The 23305-nt window shown below is 43.3% G+C and overlaps 2 protein-coding genes across 10 annotated transcripts in view; one reads left to right on the top strand and one right to left on the bottom strand.

Annotated features, from left to right (window-relative positions):
- The window catches only part of CRYL1 (crystallin lambda 1), a 42940-nt gene that overhangs the window by 15275 nt on the left and 4360 nt on the right, over positions 1–23305 (top strand). For both annotated transcript variants that reach the window (XM_077341664.1, XM_077341665.1), the window contains exons 4-6: positions 9070–9231; positions 10503–10697; positions 16779–16884. In XM_077341664.1, coding sequence (XP_077197779.1) covers positions 9070–9231; positions 10503–10697; positions 16779–16884 — 463 coding nt within the window. The remainder of the gene's footprint in view (positions 1–9069; positions 9232–10502; positions 10698–16778; positions 16885–23305) is intronic.
- LOC143839528 (uncharacterized) overlaps positions 1497–23305 on the bottom strand; it is an 86624-nt gene continuing 64815 nt past the window's right edge. For 5 of the 8 annotated variants that reach the window (XR_013231749.1, XR_013231748.1, XR_013231750.1 and 2 more), the window contains one exon: positions 1497–7159. Coding sequence is in view for 1 of the 8 variants with exons in the window: in XM_077341666.1 (XP_077197781.1) it covers positions 7097–7159 (63 nt within the window). In the remaining 7 variants the exon portion in view is untranslated. The remainder of the gene's footprint in view (positions 7160–23305) is intronic. The other 3 variants (XR_013231747.1, XR_013231746.1, XR_013231745.1) reach the window with 3 other exon arrangements.

Below are 23305 nucleotides of genomic sequence, written 5' to 3'. Positions count from 1 at the left end.
TCCATCTGACACATACAAGGGAAAAGCTCTGTTTTTCCCACCTACCCCTATTTGTATAAGCAGGTCAGCAGCCTTCTTGAAGCTCTGTCAACGTAGGAACAAGGAAACAAACACTCCCTCTTACTTCTCAGAAGTTCTGCACCCATCCCTAGTTAGCAGGGCAACTTCCCTGAATTAATTGCACCAGTAAAAGAATGGATGAGATTCTTCTTTTCCTTTTCAGGACTGTGGTCACTTAAGTCCTTCCTGCTCAGAACTGCAGCAGCTTTCCCTGCCTAATCATATTCCTTCTCGCCATGCTCCAGAAGATGGTTGTGTGAAAACGGGAAAGTGTTTGATATTTTCATAATGACACACCCCGTAGTGTTGTGCCTGCCTGCACTTGCCTGCTGCCTTGAAGAAAATGCCTTCTCGTATTAAGAGAATTGCATTCCACTTACGCAGGCCTTGGTGAACACGGGTTCAAGTGGATAGCCGTGTTGGTCTGAAGTAGCACAACAAAATGTGAGTCCAGTGAGTCCACCTTTAAGACCGACAAAAATTTATTCAAGGTGTGAGCTTGAATGAATGAATCTTTGTCAGTCTTCAGGGTGCCATTGGACTCACATTTTAGTGAACACAATTAACTGTGCTGCCCCCCAGAGTCCTTTTCTGCTTTCATGCTTGTGTTTTTAAGACCTTCAGTGGTGGTGGGCTACAATCCTTCTGCAGTGCGCTTTGAGGTTTGTGCCTGAAAGCTGAACTCTTGTGAAACTACCTGCTGTTAAACTCCCATTTCCCTCTTAATTTTTATGTTAAAATTGTACATATTGATTTGGCTGAATTTCATAACAGCCACAGTTGGTATTCCTGCAGCACGCACACACACAAATTGTCTCACCTGGTGGAAATGGAATGAGCATTTTCAAATACTTTTGGATTTTAAGGAAATTGGAGTTTTTTGCTGATGCAGGCTTAGTGAAAACAGTGCATTCCTGAATGTCCACTTTATGAAATATATCTTCCCCCAAGCAGTCCTGTTTCTCATAGTTTCATCTTTAGTGATCTGGCTTGTGCAACAAATGCCCATTGTTTGTCAACCCCGTCTACCACTTTCTGGGAGAATCTGCAGTCCCCATAGGCCCAGAAATTAGGTGTGCGTGTTGGGAGGGTAGGAATAGGCATTCGGTATCGGATCTGTGTTGCTCTTCATTTCCCAGGGTTCAAAGGTGCAGGGTAGAGGTGGCATCCATCTTTCCAGCCTCGTATGGTTGCAACCTGTGTAGCACAGGTACCTCAACTGATGGAACTGCCTCCATGTTTTTGGAGTCATGTTAAGAAGGAAATGGGGGTTTGAATAAGGAAGTGTTCACTTACATATTTATCCTGTATATCAGTTTAAAAGAAACCCAGAACTCCAAGATAGGTTTGCAGGGAAGAATGAGCAGCCTGGAAGGTAGGCAGCAAAATGACAGGTGAAATTTGGTGCAAGTATAACACAGTGCACCACAGTTGCAAACAAAAATTCTAATTTCACGTACTGGGTTGGTTCCTGCAGAGGATTTGTTCTGACAGATGGGGCAAACAGTTTTTGCCAGGTCTTCACTTTGCTTCAGCCCTCTGATTTCCCCTTCTTGGTGTTCTTGAAAGGTTTATTGCTGAGAACATTTGGGCTGCAGAAGGATGAGGGAAGGCAAGGAAGTTATTCCCTGTTGGGTCCAAGCCATTGGCTCCAAACTGGTTCTGATTATCCAGGAAGATAGATCTCAAGCTGGTAGATGGGGGATAGTGCCATGAAAATGCCAATTCTGGTCCAACAGTATAAAAAAGGGGGGCTTATCGGGATTAGTAGAATCACGATGTGACTGCATTTGGAATGCTTGTCAAGGACCCAAAGGTTAGCTTTGGTCCTGTTTAATTTCTCATGCTCCCCCACAGAATTGCTGGCTTTTTTGTTTTTTATTTGAGCTACTGATCCCCCCCATGCCATAGCACTCCTTTTTAAAGCACCTCACATTTCAGAGGTAGTCTGTCATGTCTTGGGGGAGGGCCTGTTTAAAGAAAATAATCAGAAGACCTATTGGAGCCGACTTTGTGATTTTTAAAAAATATATATAATTACTGTGCCTAATCCTAATTGTGTGCCAGAAAACAAATCTGGTAATGCTGAAACGTGTACTGAAAGATCAGCCCAACCCCCAAATGATCAAGTGGCTGAAGCTCTGTTTATATGATTAAGGGGTAAAACATTCAGTACTCTTGAGTTTAAGGACAGCTAAGGAGAGAGGCTTATAAAATTAGGAATGAGGTAGAGAGAGTGGAGCCAGAAGATTGCCCTTTGTCCAGACCGTGGAAATTGGAGGTGCTTAATGAAATTGATTGGCAGGAGACTCAGGAATGTGTAAAAGTAAAGAACACTTCCCAACACATAATTAACTTAAGGAATTCCCTACAATAAGTAGCAATGGCTGCTACCATATATGACTTTTTAAAAAGTTGACAGAGGCATGGCAAATTGGCCTGCCAAAGGCCACGACACGTAATTGTGAAAGAACCTTTATTTGCATTGAAAGTGTGTCACTGTACATTAAATGATGGGGACATGGGAAGGGGCCATATGAGCTTTGGATGCAAACTGTTCAGCCTCTGGTGTCTGCAGGTAAAAGGCTCAGGTACTAGATGATATGAAAGATCTCAACTTGAGACCTTTGAAGACCAATAATCTGACTCAATACAAGGCTGCTTCCTAAGATCAAGGCTAGTCTCCTCGCTCAGCTTGTGAGACTCCCAGAGGTATCTGACTAGCCTTCATGCCATGATTGTTTCCTACAAGCTCTTGAACCAGAAACAGAATGCTACTTGATAGACCCTTGAATGGACCCTGCTGGGACCTTCTCTTTTCCAGCTGTGTCTAGTCCTGCCTTCTGTTTCCAAAAGAAGCTTACTGGATGCGGGTCTCCTTAAAATGGCAATAGTGCTCCAGGAAGGGGAAGGTAAGAAGAAGTGGAAGCCAGCAGCAGTTAGCAGCCTGTGGGGAAATGAATTGTTTGGTGTGTCCTTTTCTTTTTGTAGTTGATTCAGCAGCTCCTAATTATGGCTTCCAGCGAATCTTTTCGGACTATTAAAGAACTGGGCATGTGGAAACAGGAATATGCAATTAAAAACACTGTATAAAAAACATGGTGCAAAGGGATTCCCTCTATACGTTTAAGGATGGAATTCATTATTTCTAGACTAGTAACTGAAAGAAATGCTTTCAGTTTGGAGAAATACAATATGAAATCAGAAACAATTGATTTAATTTCAAACCTATTTTCCTAAATCTTTTGGTTTCCATGTGAATAACTGAAGGAAATTTAATATTAAAGGATGACATTACATAATCATATGAAACTGAACAAATGCCAAATTCTATTGGTAAGAGTGGGAACAGATGGACACAAGGGAGATGGGGGATCCTAGATCTGTTCTGCACACAATAGATAATGCACTTTCAATGCACTTCAGAAGTAGATTTTCCTGTTCTGCACAGGAAAATCCAGCTGTCAAAGCACATTGAAAGTGCATTATCCTATGTGTGCAGAATGGGCCCTAGATTGAACAGCGGGACCCGCCCTGGCCTCAACCGTATGTCTGGCGGAAAAGCTCCATCTTACAGGCCCTGTGGAATGTTGACAACTCCGGCAGGGCCCTAAGCTCTGATATCATCACCTCACTGTCTTTATGCTGTGTGGGAAATTGGAGAGGGGGGCGTGCATGCCTGCATCACACACCCTTTAGGCTCAACAGTTTGAGCAAACCGTTTCCCTTCCCACTTCTTTCCCCCATTTCCTCCTTTAACTGGCCTTCAGCAGCACTCAAAATTCTGAGCCTCACAGATGGGACTAAACACCCTCAGGGTGCAGTGCTGGGGAAACGTGCAAGTATTCAGAAGCCCTTAGCTTTTCTGTGGTAGCCACAGTTTGCTGCCCTCATAATAGGCATTGGCCATGAGGTTTTCCGTTAAACATGGGAGGGGACAGGGAGATCAGGTGAGATGTTTCGATAAATTAATAAAATGAACCAACAAAAAGATTGGCGTGCTAAATGAGTAGCTCCCTGATCTCCCAGCTTCCATGTCACCAGATGAGGTCAATTGGATAAATTACTCTATGGACAGTCCAGCCTAGCTTGATCTCATCGATCTCAGATGCCAGGCAGGGTCCACCCAGGTTAGTGTTCAGAGCCCACCAAGGACTACCAGGGTCATTATGTGGAGGCAGGCAGCGGAAAGCCACCTCTGAGCGCCTCTTGCCTGGAAAACCCAGTGAGGTTGTCATAAATCAGCTGCAGCTTGGCAACAAAAGAACCCACCTGAAGCTGCATATCTGGTATCAAAGCTGAGTGCAGGATGGAGGGTGATATTTCTCTTTTTTTTAACTGCCCCTTGCCTATGCTGTCAGTTTAGAAAAGGGAGAATCCCCGGGTTCCACACCCCAGGTTGCTGTCAGCAGCTTGGACAGGCAAATTTGCCTTCCTGCTCAGCTTTTTGTTAATGGATGCTAACTACCTTCAGCATCCCCTTGGGGGATAATGAATGTGCTTAGTTTTCTATCTGGCTGTGTGTGTATGTCTGTCTGTGTCTGTGCGGGTATTTATTCATTTGCAAAATAATACTTCCTGCATACCTGGAGAGTATAGTTTGTGAGTGGCCATGCTTTGCTTTCCCGATGATAAGCATCAAAGTTCCTGTGATGAATTAGCAAAAACAACAGAAGTATTAGTGTGGCAGTTCGTAGAGCGTGTCTGACAACGGCAAGACTAACTTAATGGCCTTTCTTAATCCTTCAGTCAACTCTGCATCTCAGTTGGAGTCTCTTTTGCCAGGGGCTGGACTAGATGCCATTGCAGACAGCAGATCGCTACGGGAGCCAGTGAGATGAATAGTCTCCTTTGAAGCACATTGGTTGTTGAGAAGTCAAGAGAGATCTTGGAATAGCCAGAGTTGACTTCTAAACATTACTAAAATAGTCCTGATTGGCAGTTATTGTTATTTTTAAAAAACTTTTTGTCTTAAGTGTCCTTATGTACTTAGTTTCTTGATCTGTAGGCCACATATCTCACTGAGACTCAAGCAGATTAGGCAGTTCAAAATAAATCATTGTAATACATAGACCACAGATTACCAAATTAGAGACTGTAAAAGGAGATAGTACAATTTACACAGTTGGTACTCAGAGGTTCATGGAGAGCTACCTGCACAGTGACCATCCAGAAAAACTATAATCTTTTTAATTGCACTCCTCTTCATTCTGGGCTATCTCTAGAGAGAGAGGAGGGGCTTCCTTCTGTTCGAGAGCAAATTGGAGAAAGGGCAGTAAAAGAAGAGGTTTTTTTAATACCCCGCTTTTTACTAGCTGAAGGAGTCTCAAAGGGACTTATAATTGCTTTCCCTTTCTCTCCCTGCAACAGACACCCTGTGAGGTAGGTGGGGCTGAGAGGTCTGATGGAACTGCTCTGCGAGAACAGCTTTAATAGGACTGTGACTGGCCTAAAGTCACCCAGCTGGCTGCATGTGGAGGAGTGGGCAATCAAATCTGGCTCTCCAGACTAGAAGCTGCTTAGAAGAAGAGTTGGTTCTTGTATGTTGCTTTTCTCTATCCGAAGGAGTCTCAAAGCAGCTTACATTTGCCTTCTGTCCCGGAAATGGCCTTTCCTGTAACCCTCAACAAAGATGCAACTTGAGCCAAAGGATGAAGCAAAAAGCTTTTTTTAACAAGTGTAGGAGGTGATGCAGGGAGAGCCTGTGTGAAGTCTTGAAGTAACCTTGATTGGATCAGACTAGCTCCAGAATTGCCTGGAAGCCACTGTGTATGATATGATAGCTGGTGTCTTAATATGCAAGAAAAGAACAGCTGGTGGCTGAAGCTCTGTACTTGGAGATCCGGGTTCAGGTGCCTACTCAGCTTTTAAAGTGACTGTGGGCAATCCATCTCTGAGTTTCACCTGTTCCCCAGGGGATTTTTTAAAGTCTTAAATGGGGAAATCCCCAGAATGATGCTCTGAGCTTCTCCATAAAAGTACAGAAGAAAAAACAGCATTATACAATAAGCAAGCATATGAAGTATATAATCTTTGTCTTGTGCCATTATTTTCCTTCCCTATTCTTCTCTGAAATACCTGCAAAATGGATGAGTTCCAGATCATTGGACAGATACCATATGACTAAGCAGCAGGGTACTAATCAAACACCTTCAGAATCCCTTATCAGTTTGGCCTGGTGTAAAATTTCTTCCTGGCCTTAGAGTGACCAACAGGATGAAGAAGAGTTGGTTTTTATATCCTGCTTTTCACTGCCCAAAGGAGTCTCAAAGTGGCTTATAATTGCCTTCCCTTCCTCTTCCCACAACAGGTACCCTGTGAGGTAGGTGACGTTGAGAGAGCCCTGATATTACTAACACTTTCCATAAGGTTTTGGTAGCTCCATCACAAAATATATTTGTGAGAACTGAAACAGCCTTTTCAGAATTGTTCTTGGCATGTGTGGGATATCAGGATATTCCGGAGTAATTCAGCATTCACCGTTCACCGAGGTCATTGGGAGTTGTCACACAATGCAATGTCGGAGGGACAGACTGTGCTTTATGGCTCCTGTCATGACTTTGGCTTGTTCAACTTATATTCTGCGCTCGCAGAGAATGGAGCTTCAGTAATCAGACAAAAGCCCTTTAAGAGGAAGCTCTCAGCCGTAAGTTGTTGTTGAAATCCAACAAATTGGCATGTCCTAATCAAGCTTTTACAAGAGACACTATAACAAGATACAGCTCAGTTGAAAGTCAGGTTACAGAGGTCCTATTCAAGAGCTGGAGCTTTTAAAAAAAAAGGGGCTTACTGTTTTGATGCAAAAGAGAAGTGTGATCTTCGCCACAACAAAAAATGAGCTCAGGAATATTCAGTGTCTATTAAAATGCACTCAGGTGGACTTTACCTGTGGCGAGTTGATTGCCCGTACTGTTCCCTATCCATTTCTTGTTCGATTCACACACACACACCCCTGGGCAAAACTGAATAGCTTCAGAATTCCTCCAGGCTTTGTAGTTGGAAGCAAGTAATGAAGACCTTGGATTAATAGCTGGTTTTAGAGCTTAATTTCTCCTCTGTTCTTCAGGGAATCGAGTCTCCCTGACTGAGAAAATAACTCCTGTTGAGACAAGGACAGAAATTTTTATTTCACCAGTCCAACAAATTGAATACAGTTGGGTCAGTATCAAAGAATCCCCTCAGCAAATAGTCTATTCAGACGCCTTACATAATCATGGCAGGTTTAAATTTCCAGGAGTGTTGAGCTTCACCCTCTGATTATCATCTGATCTGAAAGAAAGCCTTGGGTTTCAAGGTGGAGAATCTCACAATAAACCTATTCAGCGCTGCTCTTTTATTAGTTCAAACAAGTATCTACAGAGTTCTCCATGCCTTGTGACTCTGTTAAGGGAAGCTATTTAAAGGTAGCCCACCTCGCAAACTCAACTGATCCCGGAATTAGGAGCGAAGCATTGTTTTCCATCAGTGAGAGAATGTGTAGCTTTTGGCTTTGCTGTTCTAAAATGGTCCCATTTATCTCTCAGAATTGTAGCAATTTTATGACTTGCAAACTCAGTAAAATTCCATGGCCCTAGTTCTAAACTAGGAGTGGCGTCCCTTTCCCCGTCGTTTGTGATCATTGTGTATAAAATGCCCGTTCATTCTGTAAACACATCTATGGACTAATGGACCCTTTATCGAATGACAGTACAGAATTTTGAAGCTTTTTTGTATGAAGATAAGATGCTGGTAGTAGTGGTGGAAAACCATATATGCTGCTATGATTACCTTGGAGGGGAGATAAAGAGCTGATACAGGGTCAGATTGTAAACTTCAGTGTATAGAAGGAGTTCCTAGAAGCAGATCTTCCCATTCTCCTCCCAACAGCCCTGTCCATGCCCACATAGACTGAGGGTCAGGAGATGCTTTGGCCATGCAGCAAAGAGGGAATGAGAAGAGGGGGTTGTTTAAAATTCCTAGTTTTTTGTGCTAGCAGAGCAAGTTTTGGAGTGGACCTTGCTTCATGGATTTATGTGTGGGGAGGGCAATTTTGCCTGATTCCCTCTCCTTCCTGCAGCTCCACATACTGCATGGCATTTTTGCTAGAGAGTTGTCACCTTCAAATAATAGAGCATAGTTCTTTTCAGTGTGCTGCCTGGGAGTCAAACTGGGTATGTCTTCACCTCCAGAAAACAGGAGGAACTCTATTCCTGCAGGTGCTTCTTTTTTTTAACCCAGAGTGATATACAGTTTCACTGATAGGGCAGATTCTGGCAGGGGCTCATGGGAATTGTAGTCCTTGAACATCTGGAGGACCACAGGTTGACTACCCCTGGATAGGACATTGAATGAATAATGGGACTTGAGATGTAGTGAAATGAGTTACCAGTGAGATCCAGGTCCTAACAGAACTGTCACAGTTCCTCAGTGCCTTTAAAATGGCACTTCCACCAGGCCTGTGTTGAAGCCTAAATACTATAAGTGGGCCTCTCCATGTGTCCTTTCTTTTTCTTTTCTCTTTCCCCGCTCCCCTGCCTTTTTTCTTCTTAAGAGGTCATATATTAGTGGGCAGGAGGTTGCTGCTGGTGGAAATGGGGAGGGGGGGATTTTGTATTGGATTTTGCTATGTTTTACTGTGTATATTGAACTTTTAATATTGTGTTTTCCTGCTGTTATGTAAACGGCCCTGAGCCTGCTTACAGGGAGGGACAACATAAAAGACAAATTAGTAAATAAAATAATAAACCAAAACTTAATTACAACTAGAGCAACAAGGTGACCACATGGTATAAGAGCTAGATATCAAACAATGCAAATGAACAGTACAACAACAACAAAACTCAAAGCCAATAACCAATGCGGTAGGACTAGGAATACAAAACTGAATGACAGTGTGACCCGCAAACTGCCCAGATCAGCATAGTGTGAGCAATGCAGCATGTGGGATTACAAATGTACAAAGCAATGCAGTGTTTATTCCCCATATACCTCAGCATAATGCAGTTGTAAATATTTGGTGTTCTATTCCAGGAGTGCACACCTGAGAACTTAGAACTGAAAAAGAAGATTTTTGGCCAGTTAGATCTCGTCGTCGGTAACAACGTTATTCTAAGTAGCTCAACATCCTGCCTTTTGCCTACAAAACTGTTCAGTGGCCTGAAGCATGTTAAACAGTGTATAGTGGCACATCCTGTAAGTACGCCAAAATTTGTGGATAGTTTCCTGTGTTAACACCTGAGTTCTAATTCCAGGACTTACTTCTACAGGTATCTGAATGCTGTGAAACATAAAGGCTTAAACCTGGGCCTAAACGTTGTGTGACAAGACCAGAACTCAACTTTTAATAATTGTCTGTTCTATGTGCATTTCAGTATTCACTGTTGGTTGGGTTCAGGGCTCCTTTCCCACTGTAAAGTGGGATTTTTGCTGGTTTCTCTTTCCTGCTGCCGAGCCCCACATGTCTCCAACACTGTTCTTTGGGGTCCCATCGACCTCAAGGACACCATTGCATGGATTCAGTGGGTTTGAAGGGGCAGGTAAATTCCATTCTGTGCACAGAATGCTCAGTTTATGTTTCTTTGACCCCATCTCATTACATAAGCTTTGCCCCACACAAATGATGGTAAGCAATTGCCAAGTTACTTATCTTTGGTGGGTAGCCTTTGATGACATGCAAGGGCATGTGGGAGGAAACATCCTGGAATTCCTTTTTTGTGTAAATAGGGGTTGCTGCATCAGTGAAATAAGTCTGGAGTAATAAGATCTGGATTGGTAAATAAACTCTTGATGCTCTGTGCTTTGAAAATCCCCAGAGAAGTGAAAAGCCTGCAGAAAACTTAGGCTTTGACCTCTCTTCATGAAAGTTGATTAACTCCTGTTGTGAAAGCAGTACTGTTCTTCCTCTCAATTGCAATACCTAAGATTTCATGTTTGGCTGTGGGGAGCTTTAAAAAAAGTGTTAATGCTTTACACTTCTGACTCTTCTATCAGATTCTAAATGAGTCCATACTTTGCTTGGCTGGTGATTTCAGATCAGCCATTAGGTCCAGGAAGAAACTTTATGGAAAGACTACTGTGCGTTTCACATGACACCCAAACATACTCATTTTGGGAGTACTTTAAAAAAAATACAGCCTAGCATGAGATTTGTGGTGATGTGAGAGATTTGTGCCACATTAATGAATGCTTGTAATGGCCCTCTGTTAGTTTGCGTTAGGGAGGCATATAGTCATTTTTGTTTTATTAGCTGGGAGAGAGAATAGCAACAACATATCAGCCAAGACACACCCCAAACTGGGTTTAAGAAAGGCAGGTCACAATCTCTCCTTGTAGAATTATTACCTACTTAGGGAGGTGTAGCCTCAGTTCTATAGCAGTGGTTTTAAAGTGAATTATGTGACAGTAACACTGTGTTTTCTTTAGTTTGTTTGTGCTTTTTCTTTTTTTACTTTTTCTCTGTCCAGGTAAACCCGCCATATTTTGTGCCTCTGGTTGAATTGGTTCCCCACCCAGAAACAGACCCTTGTACACTGGAAAAAACATATGCTCTGATGAAGAAGATTGGACAGTCCCCAGTCAGACTAACCAAAGAGATTGACGGCTTTGTTCTGAACCGACTCCAGTATGCAATTATTAGTGAAGCGTGGAGGCTCGCTGGTGTATGTATGGCTTGATTCTTCACTCCTTAGATATGCAGTTTCCAATCATGTGTAACTTTGTATAACCCGTTAGGGTTCCACTTTACAAAGGGCCTATTGACTGCACTAAAAATTGGACATGTATCCAGTCACACATTTCCTTCAACAAAATAGTTTGTAGAAGAGAGGCTAGACATTTTCACTGCATATACACACTGCACACTTTTGCCCCCTGTGTTGTTCCTGAGGGCCCACCAACCTGCTAGGAACAAAATTTGGTGGTGGGGGGGGGGGGGAGGCGTCAGTTGGCTGCATCAGGAGGGGAAAGTAGGTAAGTCCACAAACTTCTTGAATAGTTGGATAAATGCCATTGGTGTACAAGTATACTAGAAGAAATGGCTGATGTTGGAGTAAGTATTAGAAAGAAGAGAAGGAAGCTGAATTGTGCAGCGGGTAATACGAGGAACCCTCCAAAACAATAACATTTTCATTCTAACCAGAGGAACAAGGTTGAAAAGGTCAGTAAGTGAAATACTGATTTTCATGTTGCTTCTCTTCATTCCCTGTTGACCTCTGAATTACAACATTTGAGCTCAGGGAAATGATGATGAAACCGATACTTTAAACAGAAGTTTAGCTTCTGAGAATCTCTTGTCTCAGCCGTTGAGAATTATTTAAAACAAGGGTCTAGAGACAAATTTCTACTCATCCTCTGCTTTTGGACTTTTATCTCAATCTTCTGTTCTCTGGCACTAGCCCTGACCTTCCATCGCCAAAAATTGTCTTGGTAACAGCATTCATGGCAGATGCTCTCTTGACCATCCAGTTGTCAGCATGGCCAATGGTTTCTAATGTCATGGTGTGCTGCTGAATAGTGAAGAAGTTGACCCATCTCCCATACTAGGGTAGACAACATTTGTTTCAAAGGTTATAGTAGATAACGAGAGCCTCTTGTGGTGCAGAGTGGTAAGGCAGTGACATGCTGTCTGAAGCTGTCTGCCCATGAGGCTGGGAGTTCGATCCCAGCAGCCGGCTCAAGGTTGACTCGGCCTTCCATCCTTCCGAGGTCGGTAAAATGAGTACCCAGCTTGCTGGGGGGTAAACGGTAATGACTGGGGAAGGCACTGGCAAACCACCCCGTATTGAGTCTGCCATGAAAACGCTGGAGGGCATCACCCCAAGGGTCAGACATGACCTGGTGCTTGCACAGGGGATACCTTTACCTTAACCTTTACCTACTAGATAAATACATGGTGAAGGATTAAAAATAAAGCATTGCTGAGTTACAGCAAGACAAAAAGATTCCAGCCGTTTCGGGACTCCAGACCCAGCACTAGCTTTGGAACCTTCAGAACCCAGCACAGATGACAGCAATCTGAACTGACTGCAAGATCCAGGCAGCCCTCATCTCCATCCAGACAAGGAGAAAGAAAACCTTAGCTTAGTGCCAAACCTTGAGTGGCCTCTTAGGATACTGGAGGCCACCTATTGTGCTTCACATGTGTCTGGCAACAGTCCATTCTTGGCCAGGGAATTTTAGACACTGTCTCCAAGGGTTATTTGCTGGAGCTCAAGCACATGCCTCCAAATTAATGCAAGTTCCCAGGCATTGTTGCTCAGCCGTGCATCATCATCTTCAAGCCACAGGCCAACTCTTTCAAACTGGGGCAATAAAACAGATGCCGGAGGACTAGATGTAATTTGTGGTCAACTCCATCTTATTTATGGCCCCCAAGAAAAACATCAGTCTAGAGTATCCTGATCTCGTCAGATCTAGAAACTAAGCAGGATAGTTACTTGGATGGGAAACCAACAAGGAAGACAGGTCCTGCTGTGCAGAGAAAGACAATGGGCTTCCATCTCTTCCTTCTCTGGCCTTAAAGTTTGTTGTGAATTGGCAGCACACTTTACCTTGTGTAATGTAAAATGGAGAGGAAAAGGCAATTCTTGATCTGAAGTGGCTGAACAGACAGATAAAAAAGAGTAAATTCAAAAGGAAGATCTTCAGGTTGATAAGTGGCTGCAATCTACAGAGGGGGTTTCCCAGGCTTGGTGACCCTGGCAAAAGAGTATTTACACATCCCAGTCCTTCAGACCCACAGAGATCCCTTTGCTTAGCTTACACAGGGCATGATTTTCAACAACAGGTACCTCTGAGTGCAGCCAACCCTGCCCCCTAAGTCTTCTCAAGAGTGCTCATCCCCCTAGCAGCCCTGTTGCAGACCTAGAGACTGCCAGTCTTCCCATATATGGATGATATGCTAATCAGGGGTCCCCTGCTTCCATCAGAGGCTGGTAAATGTGGGATACATCATTGCCTTCAGACCCAAGGCTTTGTTGTCAATGGGGAATTTTCTGTGTTGTCCCTTCCCAGCAAATCCTCCATCTGTAGATTGTGATGGATAAATCTTTGGACATTGTTTTGCTACCTAGGAATGGCAACTCATGACTGAGGTGCTAGTCCAGCAGATCTGACAGAAGAGAGCATTCTGACATTGCCAAGTCTCCCTGCCAAAATGTGGTCCCCTGGGCAACTTTTCATCCCTGTCCCCTACAATAAATCCTGTTGTCCTTCAAGAAGGAGATATCATCTGCTGTACATTTTCCTTCCAAACCTACTATTGCGTCATTTTGTTTGATGGATATCTCAGAAAAGGATCCAACAGGGTTCTTCCATAGGGGACTGTCCAGAACCTTGGCAACTACAAATGCAAGTCTTTGGATTGCATGTGTATGGGGGGCGGGGGCTTTTTCTATGAATAGAATTTTGCAAAGCATGTGGTTTTCCTCATCATTCTCATCTTCCTTGATTTGTAGGGAGGAAATTATGTGATCATTCACATGGCAAGCATGATGGCGAAGGCCTTCATCAGCTGCTATCATGCTTTGCCCCTATCAAAGTGATACATGTGGCAAGGTTATAAAATGTTATAGCAAACCTGTTTTACCGCTCTTAACCACCACACCAAGCTGGCTCTCAAACAGCCTGCTTTTAGGTTGCGGGCATATGGAACCTATTGTAGTTTAAAGTAATTCACATGAGCAGCTTAGCCTTCTGGAAATATGTGAGTGATTACTGACTGTTTCTAAGGTGGCTATTCCATTTTAATTTGGATGATATATTACATAGAGTTTTAGTTTATATATGTTGTAACACACCATGGATTTTCAGGAATGGATGGGTAGGCAGGGGTGGCAAAACTGTGCTGGCTCATGGTAATTGTAGTCCATGGACGTGTGGAGAGCCACAGTTTGACCGCTCTTGAGCTAGAGTTATGCACAGTAATCCTAAACAGGAGGGCACAGAATGAAGTCCCTTTTATTCAGCGAGGCTTACCCTCATGACAGTGTTCCTGGGACTGCAGCCCTAAGGTAGTGATGTGTTTGGTTTAAGAGAAGCTGAGCCGGCTAACCTTTGTACACTTAACTTGGGAGGAAGTTGTTGGTGCACTTTACTGCCAACTTTATGATTTCATCTTTTCTACTTCCAACGTTCACATTATTAACAAGGAATCGGGCCTTTGTCTTGTGGCTCTGAATCATTATGGCTTCACTGTTTCTCTGTTCTGGCGAAATGGAAGTTAATTGTGGTGATGTTTATCACCGTGAGCTTGGTAGCAACTCAACTGCATGTCCTCCTTCTTTAGTGGGGTTTGGTCCAAGTTGCTTTAAAAAAGCAGTTGTGAAATCACATATGAGAAATACATTTCAGGGAAGAATTTGTCATTTTATTTTAGGCAATAAAAAGTATTAGCAGTTGGTTGGTTTTATGGTCAAACTGACTGGACATTGCTTTGAGTATGATATAAACTGGTATTTGGTTTACGGATTAGTGGTGGTCTAATATCTGTAGTTGATCGCGCAGCCCAATCTTATATCAGCTTTCAGAAGTGTTGAATTGAGATTGGGTCGCAATAAGCAACCAAGTGAAGCAGTTGCCCTTGCAGCTCAGGTCCTGTGATGAGATTTGTGACACATGTGCCCCCCCTCCCGAACTGCCTTGCAGTGAAGGAAATCTGTGAACCTTATTGCCCACATTACTTATGCTACCACACTCAGCACGCATTGTTGCATGCTGCCCTGTTTTCCTTTTCCTCCTCCCTTTTCTTGTTTAGTCCTTTAAAAAAGTTTGGAAGACTCTGTTATGGAAGCAGCTGTTTTCCCTTCTACTGTCTCACTGTCTCAGATGAGAGCAGGATTGTTCCCTAAGTCACAGGGTTTTTATTTGTATGTTGTAAACCTGGAGAGAACGGATAAAAGCACTTGGAACAAAGGCTAGCCCATAAAGAGCACCCTTTTGGCAACAAGGGCAAACTTCTCCTTTGTGTGTCAGTGAAATATCAGAGCTGGCTTCCTAGAGGAATGTGAAATTTGAACATGAAGATAGCTGGCACAAAGTTAGTTAGAAGGCCATTTGGAGGTTTCTGAACATTTTTGGCATGATAAAAGCCTGGTCCTTCAGCCATGAAAACATTTAAAGATACTACTTTTTAAAAGGGTGTAAAAGCTACTCACCACAGAATAAGGAAAGAGGCATTCTGTCCTCTTTTGTCCATTAGTACATTATTTTATTTTATTCTTGTCAACTTACAACCAGGTAACACCACAGTTGAATAAACCCCTCATTCAGTTAATCCATACAAGTCTATCTTTGGTGCTTCCTAACTAGGCTGCTGTCAAATTGATAATTGTGTAATTCTTTTCCTGGGTAAGGACTGGTATTGCCTGAGTGTAAACTCACCAATGGGCAATCTCTTCATCCTCTCTACAGCCACAGATCTTTGACAGAAGAACAATTCTGCACAGTCATCTGAATGCAGGATTGCTTTCTGGTCTGACTGGTAGTCTAGGGCTGCAACTTCCCCTTATGTTGTCAGGTTAGCTGCTCAAGGAAGAAAGTGCTCATTTGGCTGGCATGCAGTGCTCTTTTCCATTCGCAATCTAGTAATTGCACCTTGCATTTCGTGTTCAGGATACCGTGAGAAATGTGTCTGCTTTCTGTGGCTCCTTTTTTGTTGTTGTTATACTACAGAAACTGACCCGATGGAATAAGTGTGTGGTGGGAGGGGGGGGAGTTGGGTGCCTTTACACTTGTTATGATTTACAGGTTTGCCTTTACATTGTTATGAAAGATTTACTGAAATGTGGAGAATCCCATAAATCATACAAGGCAATATGCTTGTCCTAACCTGTTTTAAGGCGTGCTGGTTTGCTTGGAAGCGTACCCTGTGGGTGTAACTGAGCTTTGAACAGCACATGGTGAGCTGTCACGTGGGAGACTTGGGAGTTGCCTGACAATGAACTTGAGCCATGTAGGCATGTTGAAGCCATGGAAATTGCCTACATGATGCAACCAGTCTTTCATGCACTGGATGGCAGCTGCATGGTTGTATTTAGCCATCTTGTTCCAGTCATACCCTGGAGTTGGCAGTTGGAGAGAGATGCATGTACCCCAGAAACACACATACCTACTTGAGAAATAGTTTTATAGTTGATAAGATCATCTGAAGTAATCTGCCAGCATAAAAGCCATAATTCGATCTATGAGAAGTGGAAGTGATGCACGAACACTGAACATTTTCCCACACAGAAACACTGCTGTGGTACTGCTTAGAATATATTTTCTTAGGTTCTAGAGAGCAGTAATCTTCTTTGTCCAACAAATCTACAGGTCATGATAGTGACCTGTTTTGCTAATATAATATTGGACTTGTAGTTGATAATCAAAAGCATACAATTTGACAAAGATGCAATTACGGATGTAGAAAAAATTCTTTCCCGCTGCAGTCCAAAGCAAAGTTATATCCTTCTAAGAGCACTGACATTGATGGATGGTTTAGGAGGTTTAGAGAGCAAAGAAGAGTATGGATCCTACCAAACATTTCTGTGACTTACTTGCCTGCCCCTCTACCTGCAGCCCAAAATGCTGCTCCTTGGAGAGGAGGATCTCCAAGGATGGCTTGATTGGAGTTCAAAATGTGCTCCAAGGGGGAGGGGGGAGTTGCTCCATTCTATCAGCAGAAATTTCTGTATAGCAGCCAACCGAAGATAACAGAATTTGTGCTATTCTTCACAGTCCCCCTCAATATTTTTTTCATACAGGATGGAATAATCTCTCCAGGGGATCTAGACCTTGTGATGTCCGATGGTTTGGGGATGCGATATGCTTTTATGGGACCGCTGGAAACTATGCATCTTAATGCAGAAGGTATGCTGTTATTACCAGTAGGATGTAAATATTGGAATGTCCAAGGCAAATCTAAATATCATAACTTTTCAAGCAACATCAGCTTTGCAGTACATTTTGTCTATTAATGTTGGACGAGACCTACCTACTGTACTTTTTTACAATGGTGTCTTCAGTATTTGTATGTTTCTGGAGATTTCTATTCTACACATTACTTGGTTGATGGATTGGGCTTTTAGAATTACAAACAGCTAAGGACTGTGCAGGGTTAAAACAGAGAGCCTTGAATGACAGGCTGCTCCAAACAGTTGGTTAGCATCAGCTGAGCCGAGAGAGACATTAAATTTGAATGCTGAGGAGAAGAATGCATTTTGAATTCAGCCCTGACTGAAAGCAGTTTAACACAGACGGGAAAAGTTGGCAAGGATGAATGGGGAGTTAGATGGAAACTCCCATTTGGGTCAGAGGAAGGGGATAGATCTTCTAGAGAGAGAAGGAATTTCCTTGCTCAGTCTAAACAGGGAGTTTGTTTTGAAGAGTGTGATTAGAAACTGGTTTCACAAGCTAAACATAAGGCTGCAGTTTAACATTATGTCTGAACCAAGCCATAATCTAATACAGTAGTTTGAAGTTGAATTGCAAACCAGTTGGGACAAACTGGGGTTTGGCACTCTGCCTGAATCATTCAGCCATGGTTCAAAATGCTCTTATTTGCCTGATCACAGAAAAGGGTGTCTAGAGTTAGCAGAAGAGGCAGCTCTCATTGATAGAATCATAGAATCATAGAGTTGGAAGGGGCCACAGAGCCCATCTAGTCCAACCCCCTGCTCAACACAGGATCAGCCCAGAGCATCCTAAAGCATCCAAGAAAACCTTTGTTTGGAGACTGCCAGTGAGGGGAGCTCACCACCTCCTTAGGCAGCCTATTCCATTGCTGAACTACTCTGACTGTGAACATTTTTTTCCTGATATCTAGCTTATATCGTAGTTTAAACCCATTACTGCGCGTCCTTTCCTCTGCAGCCAACGGAAACAGCATCCTGCCCTCATCTAAGTGACAACCTTTCAAATACTTAAAGAGGGCTATCATGTCCCCTCTCAACCTCCTTTTCTCCAGGCTGAACATTCCCAAGTCCCTCAACCTATCTTCATAAGGCTTGGTCCCTTGGCCCCAGATCATCCTCGTCGCTCTCCTCTGTACCCTTTCAATTTTATCTACGTCCTTCTTGAAGTGAGGCCTCCAGAACTGCACGCAGTACTCCAGGTGTGGTCTGACAGTCTTGAAAGCACTTCCTCGCTAACTTCAACCTGGCTGACTACTGCCTTGTGTTCTCTTTATACTCCTTAAGAGGAGCTTTCAAGAAAAAGCTAAACAGCTTGGCTATGAAAATAAAGTTATTGCATATTCACTGGAGCTGTTGGAACCAGCCATATTTTTGTTTCTCAAACCTGCGGTGACACAGCACAAGGGAGCTTCTGTTTCTGGTGAAGGCACATCAAAAAGGAAATATAACATGGAGGAAATCTGCGCATGTGCGTTTGCGCCCCCTGCTGGCAAAAAACGTGCATGTGCGGCAAATGCGCGTGCGCACTTGCGCGCAGCTGCCGTGTGGGCTCGGTCCCCGGGCCGTCAGCTCTCTCCCACTCCCGAAGGTGGTTCCCGACCACAGAAAGGTTGGGAACTGCTGATTTACAAGCATGCAGACACCATAAAGAGCCTCTGGATCTATTGCTGTTCTTTTGCACATGGGAGCTAACCAAAGTATGTTGCTTAGAGCTTCTGCGCTGCCATTATACCCCTTCTTAGACAGGGAGAGACCTGAATACCTGGCATTGGGCCACAACTCTTGCAGTTATGGAACAAATGCCAACAGCAAGTCAATGAGAAAGAAGAGAGAGCAACATGAGAACTGAATGCTGATGGACAGAGAGGAAGCCGTCAACATTTTTTAACAAGGAAAGTAGTATAAGGATATCTAATTGACATAATATGGTAATAGTGAATGTTGATTTCAGGTCTAGTGAGCTCTTATCCCAGAGCTGGACATTCTCAAATTTGGCGGAACACCACTAATAAAGAAATGCTATCAGATCTTTTGAGTTAAAAAAAAAGCAATATTGTACTTCCAAAACCATTTTCCTACTTAACTCTCACTGTGTTATCTTAGTACAGACTATCTCCTCTCTGAGTGTAGCTAATCTTTTGGAATTCCTCAATGAAAAGTAAGATTATACTCTTGTTTTCAGACTGCCTGAGTTGCTTTAGGCTCATAAAAATCACCTGCAAAACATGGTAACAACTGTGTTAGGTAGTTTTCTTTGAGCAGCCGGACACCCAAATAGCTCTACCAGTGTAATTCTAACATACTCTGGGAGATTTTATACCGGTAGGATTCTTCCCAGTTTAAAATTGCTGTTACCCTGAGGTCAAGACCCATTTATGTATACTTTTATTTACTTCACTGCAGTTGCTCATCCTTGGTCCTAATGCAGTAGAAAAGAACGAGAGTCCAGTAGCATCTTAAAGACTTACAAAGTTGGTGGGATGGTATGATCTTTTGTGAGTCTCTGTTCAGCCTCTGTATTAAGTCTTGAGAAGAAATCCTTTTGGTTCTGGAGTAGCCTGTTGTCAGTATGACACCCAACTCTGTATTCCTCTATCCAAATCTCCTGGCGATGCTATGGAGGCCTGGATCAGCTGCCTTATGGCTGTGGTTAAATGGCTATGGATGAATAAGTTGAAATTGAACCCTGACATGACGGAGGTAATGCCGGTTGGGAAGGCTATCTTGGAGGACATTGTACTTCCCACTTTTGACGGGGTCCGGCTGACACTCACTGACTCAGTTAAAAACCTCGGGTGTTGCTCTGGATCCAGCATTATTACTGCAGAAGCAAGGTTAATGCTGATGTAGGAAATGCATTCTTTCAGCTTCATTTCATTTGGGAAGTGGTCCTTTACGATGATCAGCTGATCTGGCCATGTAGATTGATGCCAGTCCTATTGTATTGTTCTTTGGATATCTTAAAAGGTAAAGGTAAAGGTATCCCCTGTGCAAGCACTGGGATGTCTGACCCTTGGGGTGACGCCCTCCAGCGTTTTCATGGCAGACTCAATACGGGGTGGTTTGCCAGTGCCTTCCCCAGTCATTACCGTTTACCCCCCAGCAAGCTGGGTACTCATTTTACCGACCTCTGAAGGATGGAAGGCTGAGTCGACCTTGAGCTGGCTGCTGGGATTGAACCTCCCAGCTTCATGGGCAGAACTTTCAGACTGCATGTCTGCTGCCTTACCACTCTGTGCCACAAGAGGCTCTTTTGGCTATCTTATACTGTACGAATTCATTGTTTTTGCTCTCTAGACTGCCTTTAATTTTAGTGAGAAAGGAGGGCCAAAAGTAACTAACTAAATAAATAGAACTGGATTGGATGAAACCTTCGCCGATTGCTCTCACGTACAGTTAGGGGCGAGGGTGTACCTGCTCTACCTCCAGGTATATGTGTGAGAAATTAACATCTGAACTGAGCATGCAGGTATACCCTGGATTCAGTTCCTTGAACAGATGTTTGGAGGTGGGGCAGAACAATATGTGGAAGGTTGAAGGCATGCCCTATTCATGTTGCGGGAGGGGGATCAGCAAAAGCGTTGTCTGATCCCATTTTTAAGAATCATAGTACTTCAATTAATTGTTAGGTGGCATTGTTCCCATTTTCCTATAGAGCAGTGGTTCTCAAGATGGGGGTCACGACCTCTCAAGGGGTCGTTCGGCCCTTTCCCAGGGGTCGCGGTGGCGGCATGGCGCTGGCCTCCTCTGCGCCGCCTTGGAGCTTTTACTGAGGCAGTGTGGAGGAGGCCAGCGCCACAGCGAGCGCAGCAAGCGTGAGCAGCGGTGGCATGTGCAAGAGCCACCATTCCTGTTGTAGAGGTCGTGGCATTAGCGCTGTTGAGAACCACTGCTGTACAGTTTTTCCTAATTCTGGTCCCATGTGGTAAAGTCTATGGCCGTTATCACCTTGCTTTTACTGTATTTACCTTTGTACCCCACTTTCTGCATTATGATAAGTCATGCCTTAGGCAAGTTTCGGGCTTGTTCACATTGTTTTCCAGTTCTGTAATCCTAGCCCTGCCGCATTGGTTATTGAATGCCTTATGCTGTCTGATTAAAAAAAAAATAGTTGGTGTCCTGGCAAAGAAGTCATCCTATTATTGAAGTAAAGAAATGAGTATTATCTGGTGTTGCTTTTTTACCAGTAATTGGCATTCTATGTACTTTTGGAGGAGCTAGAAGGCGTTCTGGCTCTGTTTTGTTTATGGGAAAGGGAGTGGAATGTAAAAATGCAGAGCTATTAGGACCGGAAAGCTATTTTTAAAACCAGTAAGTCATTCACAGCCTATTTTGTCACCCACACCTCCTCAAAAATAGGCCAGTATAACTTTTTAAGTATTTAAATTTGCTATGAAAAGGCTTCTTATTCAACCAGATCCATTGGAAATTCATGTTATGGTGCTGGCTAGTGAAATGTACCATGTGAAGAGCAGACATACAGTGCAATCCTATAAAGAGCTGCACCCTTCTATGACTACTGACTTCATAGGATTTGGAAGGGTGCAACTCTGTTTAGGATTGCTGTTATAATCTATCTCTAGGCCTTTTTTTGTTTTATATTGGGAATAAATCACTTTCTGCTCATGAATCAACAGTACCCTTTTATAGTTTATGGCAGGGATTCCCAGCCAGGGAGATCTGGGATTCTGTGAGAGCTCCCCAGGGGCTCCCTGGCCATTCCCCTATATCCTGTTTTAATGGACTTAGCCACAAGCTATTCCCAGCATCGCCATGAGAGCAAGGAACCGGCTGCTTCCACTGACCTGGGGGTGGCGTTCTTGCATAGTTATTAGGCCTGGGAAAGGCGGAGCCTGGGTGCCAACTCCTGTCTCAAACTGTCTCCTTTCTCTCCCCCCCCCCCCCCATTTGGGAGTGGCAGGGAGGTGTGCCCAGAAAACATTAATTCCAGCCCAGTTCCAGAATTCCTCCAAACATTAAAAAAATTTCAGGGGCTCCTCTATGGTCAAAAGGTTGAAAAAGGCTGGTCTATGGTCTTCTGTAGGCAGGCAATTAAAATTTAAACAGATTCTGTGTGCCTATTCATACATGACCTGAATATTTGTCTACTCATTATTACTTTCCCAATCTGTGATAAGACTGGCAAGCACATTTCCTTCTTGTTCCTCTTTGGAAGCACTTCCATGCTCACCACATGAGGAGATCCTGAATTGATATAATCTCTCGATCTCTTCATTTGAGTCTTACTTTCTATAAGTGGTAAAAGAAACTGAGACTGGTGTCTAGACTCACAACTCCTAGGAGGAAACATATATCTGGTCATATGACCATATATGGTCATGTCGATCTGTTTCCCCCCCCACCCAAATGGCCACTGATGGGCCTGGAGGGGGTGAGAAGGGGAGTGGCCCTGAGTGGGCATGCACACAGCATTGTGTCCCAACCATATTCTGCACGATTGTACCATTACTGGGGTTTCTCAAAGCCTGAGGAATGTTTCAGGGGTTTCTGAAAGGTTAAAAAGTTGAGAAAGGCTGGGTTAGGGTGTCAGACTTTGATCATGGAGATCCACTTTTGAATCCCCACTCTGCCATAAAAGCTTGCTGGGTGACCTTGGGCCAGACACAAAATTCCTTCCTAACCTACCTTACAGGGTTTCTGTGAGGATACAATGGAGAAGTGGACATTCTTATAAGCTACTTTGGATCTCATTGAGGAACAAAGCAGAGTATAAATGAAGTAAATAAATAATAGTATTATTGGATTTTTGTTGTTTGTTTAATGTGCTCGATTCTCTGCTGTGCAAAACATTAAGAAAAACTGATTCTGCCAAAAAGCTAGGCTCAGGGCAGGAAAAATTATTTTCAGCCATAAATCTTGAGACCAGAATTTGAACCATGTACTGTTACGGGTGTGGGGAAAAACTTTTTCTTTCCTCGTACTATTAGACTGACAATATTGCATTCCTCATTACTAAATGTACTGAAATCTCAAACAATCATGGTCATTCTTGGGTTGCCAGATATTATTTTTAATGGTTACCTTTAATGAGCATATGTTTAGCAAGTGATGTAGCCTCCTTTAAAACTGTTGTCATGGACCAATGAATAAGATCTTCCTCACTCCAGATGATGTAAAATGTTGCCAAATTTTAAATTATCTGATATTACATGAACCTTAAGACATCCACAAAATTGCTTGCGTTTTCTGTAGTAGTATTTATAGACAGTTAACTTCTTCATGTCTCTCACTACATTAATTCAGACCACGTAGACAGAGCCGCTGTCAAGCAGTGGATGGGATGGGGCGAGGCCCACCCCTGTTGGAAAGGGAAGAGCAACAACTTGATTGTGTTTTAATGATCATGGTGATTGTAT

Source organism: Paroedura picta, chromosome 6 (assembly GCF_049243985.1).
Source record: "Paroedura picta isolate Pp20150507F chromosome 6, Ppicta_v3.0, whole genome shotgun sequence".
In the NCBI taxonomy this organism is placed as follows: domain Eukaryota; kingdom Metazoa; phylum Chordata; class Lepidosauria; order Squamata; family Gekkonidae; genus Paroedura; species Paroedura picta.
This window is presented reverse-complemented; position numbering and strand designations above follow the sequence as displayed.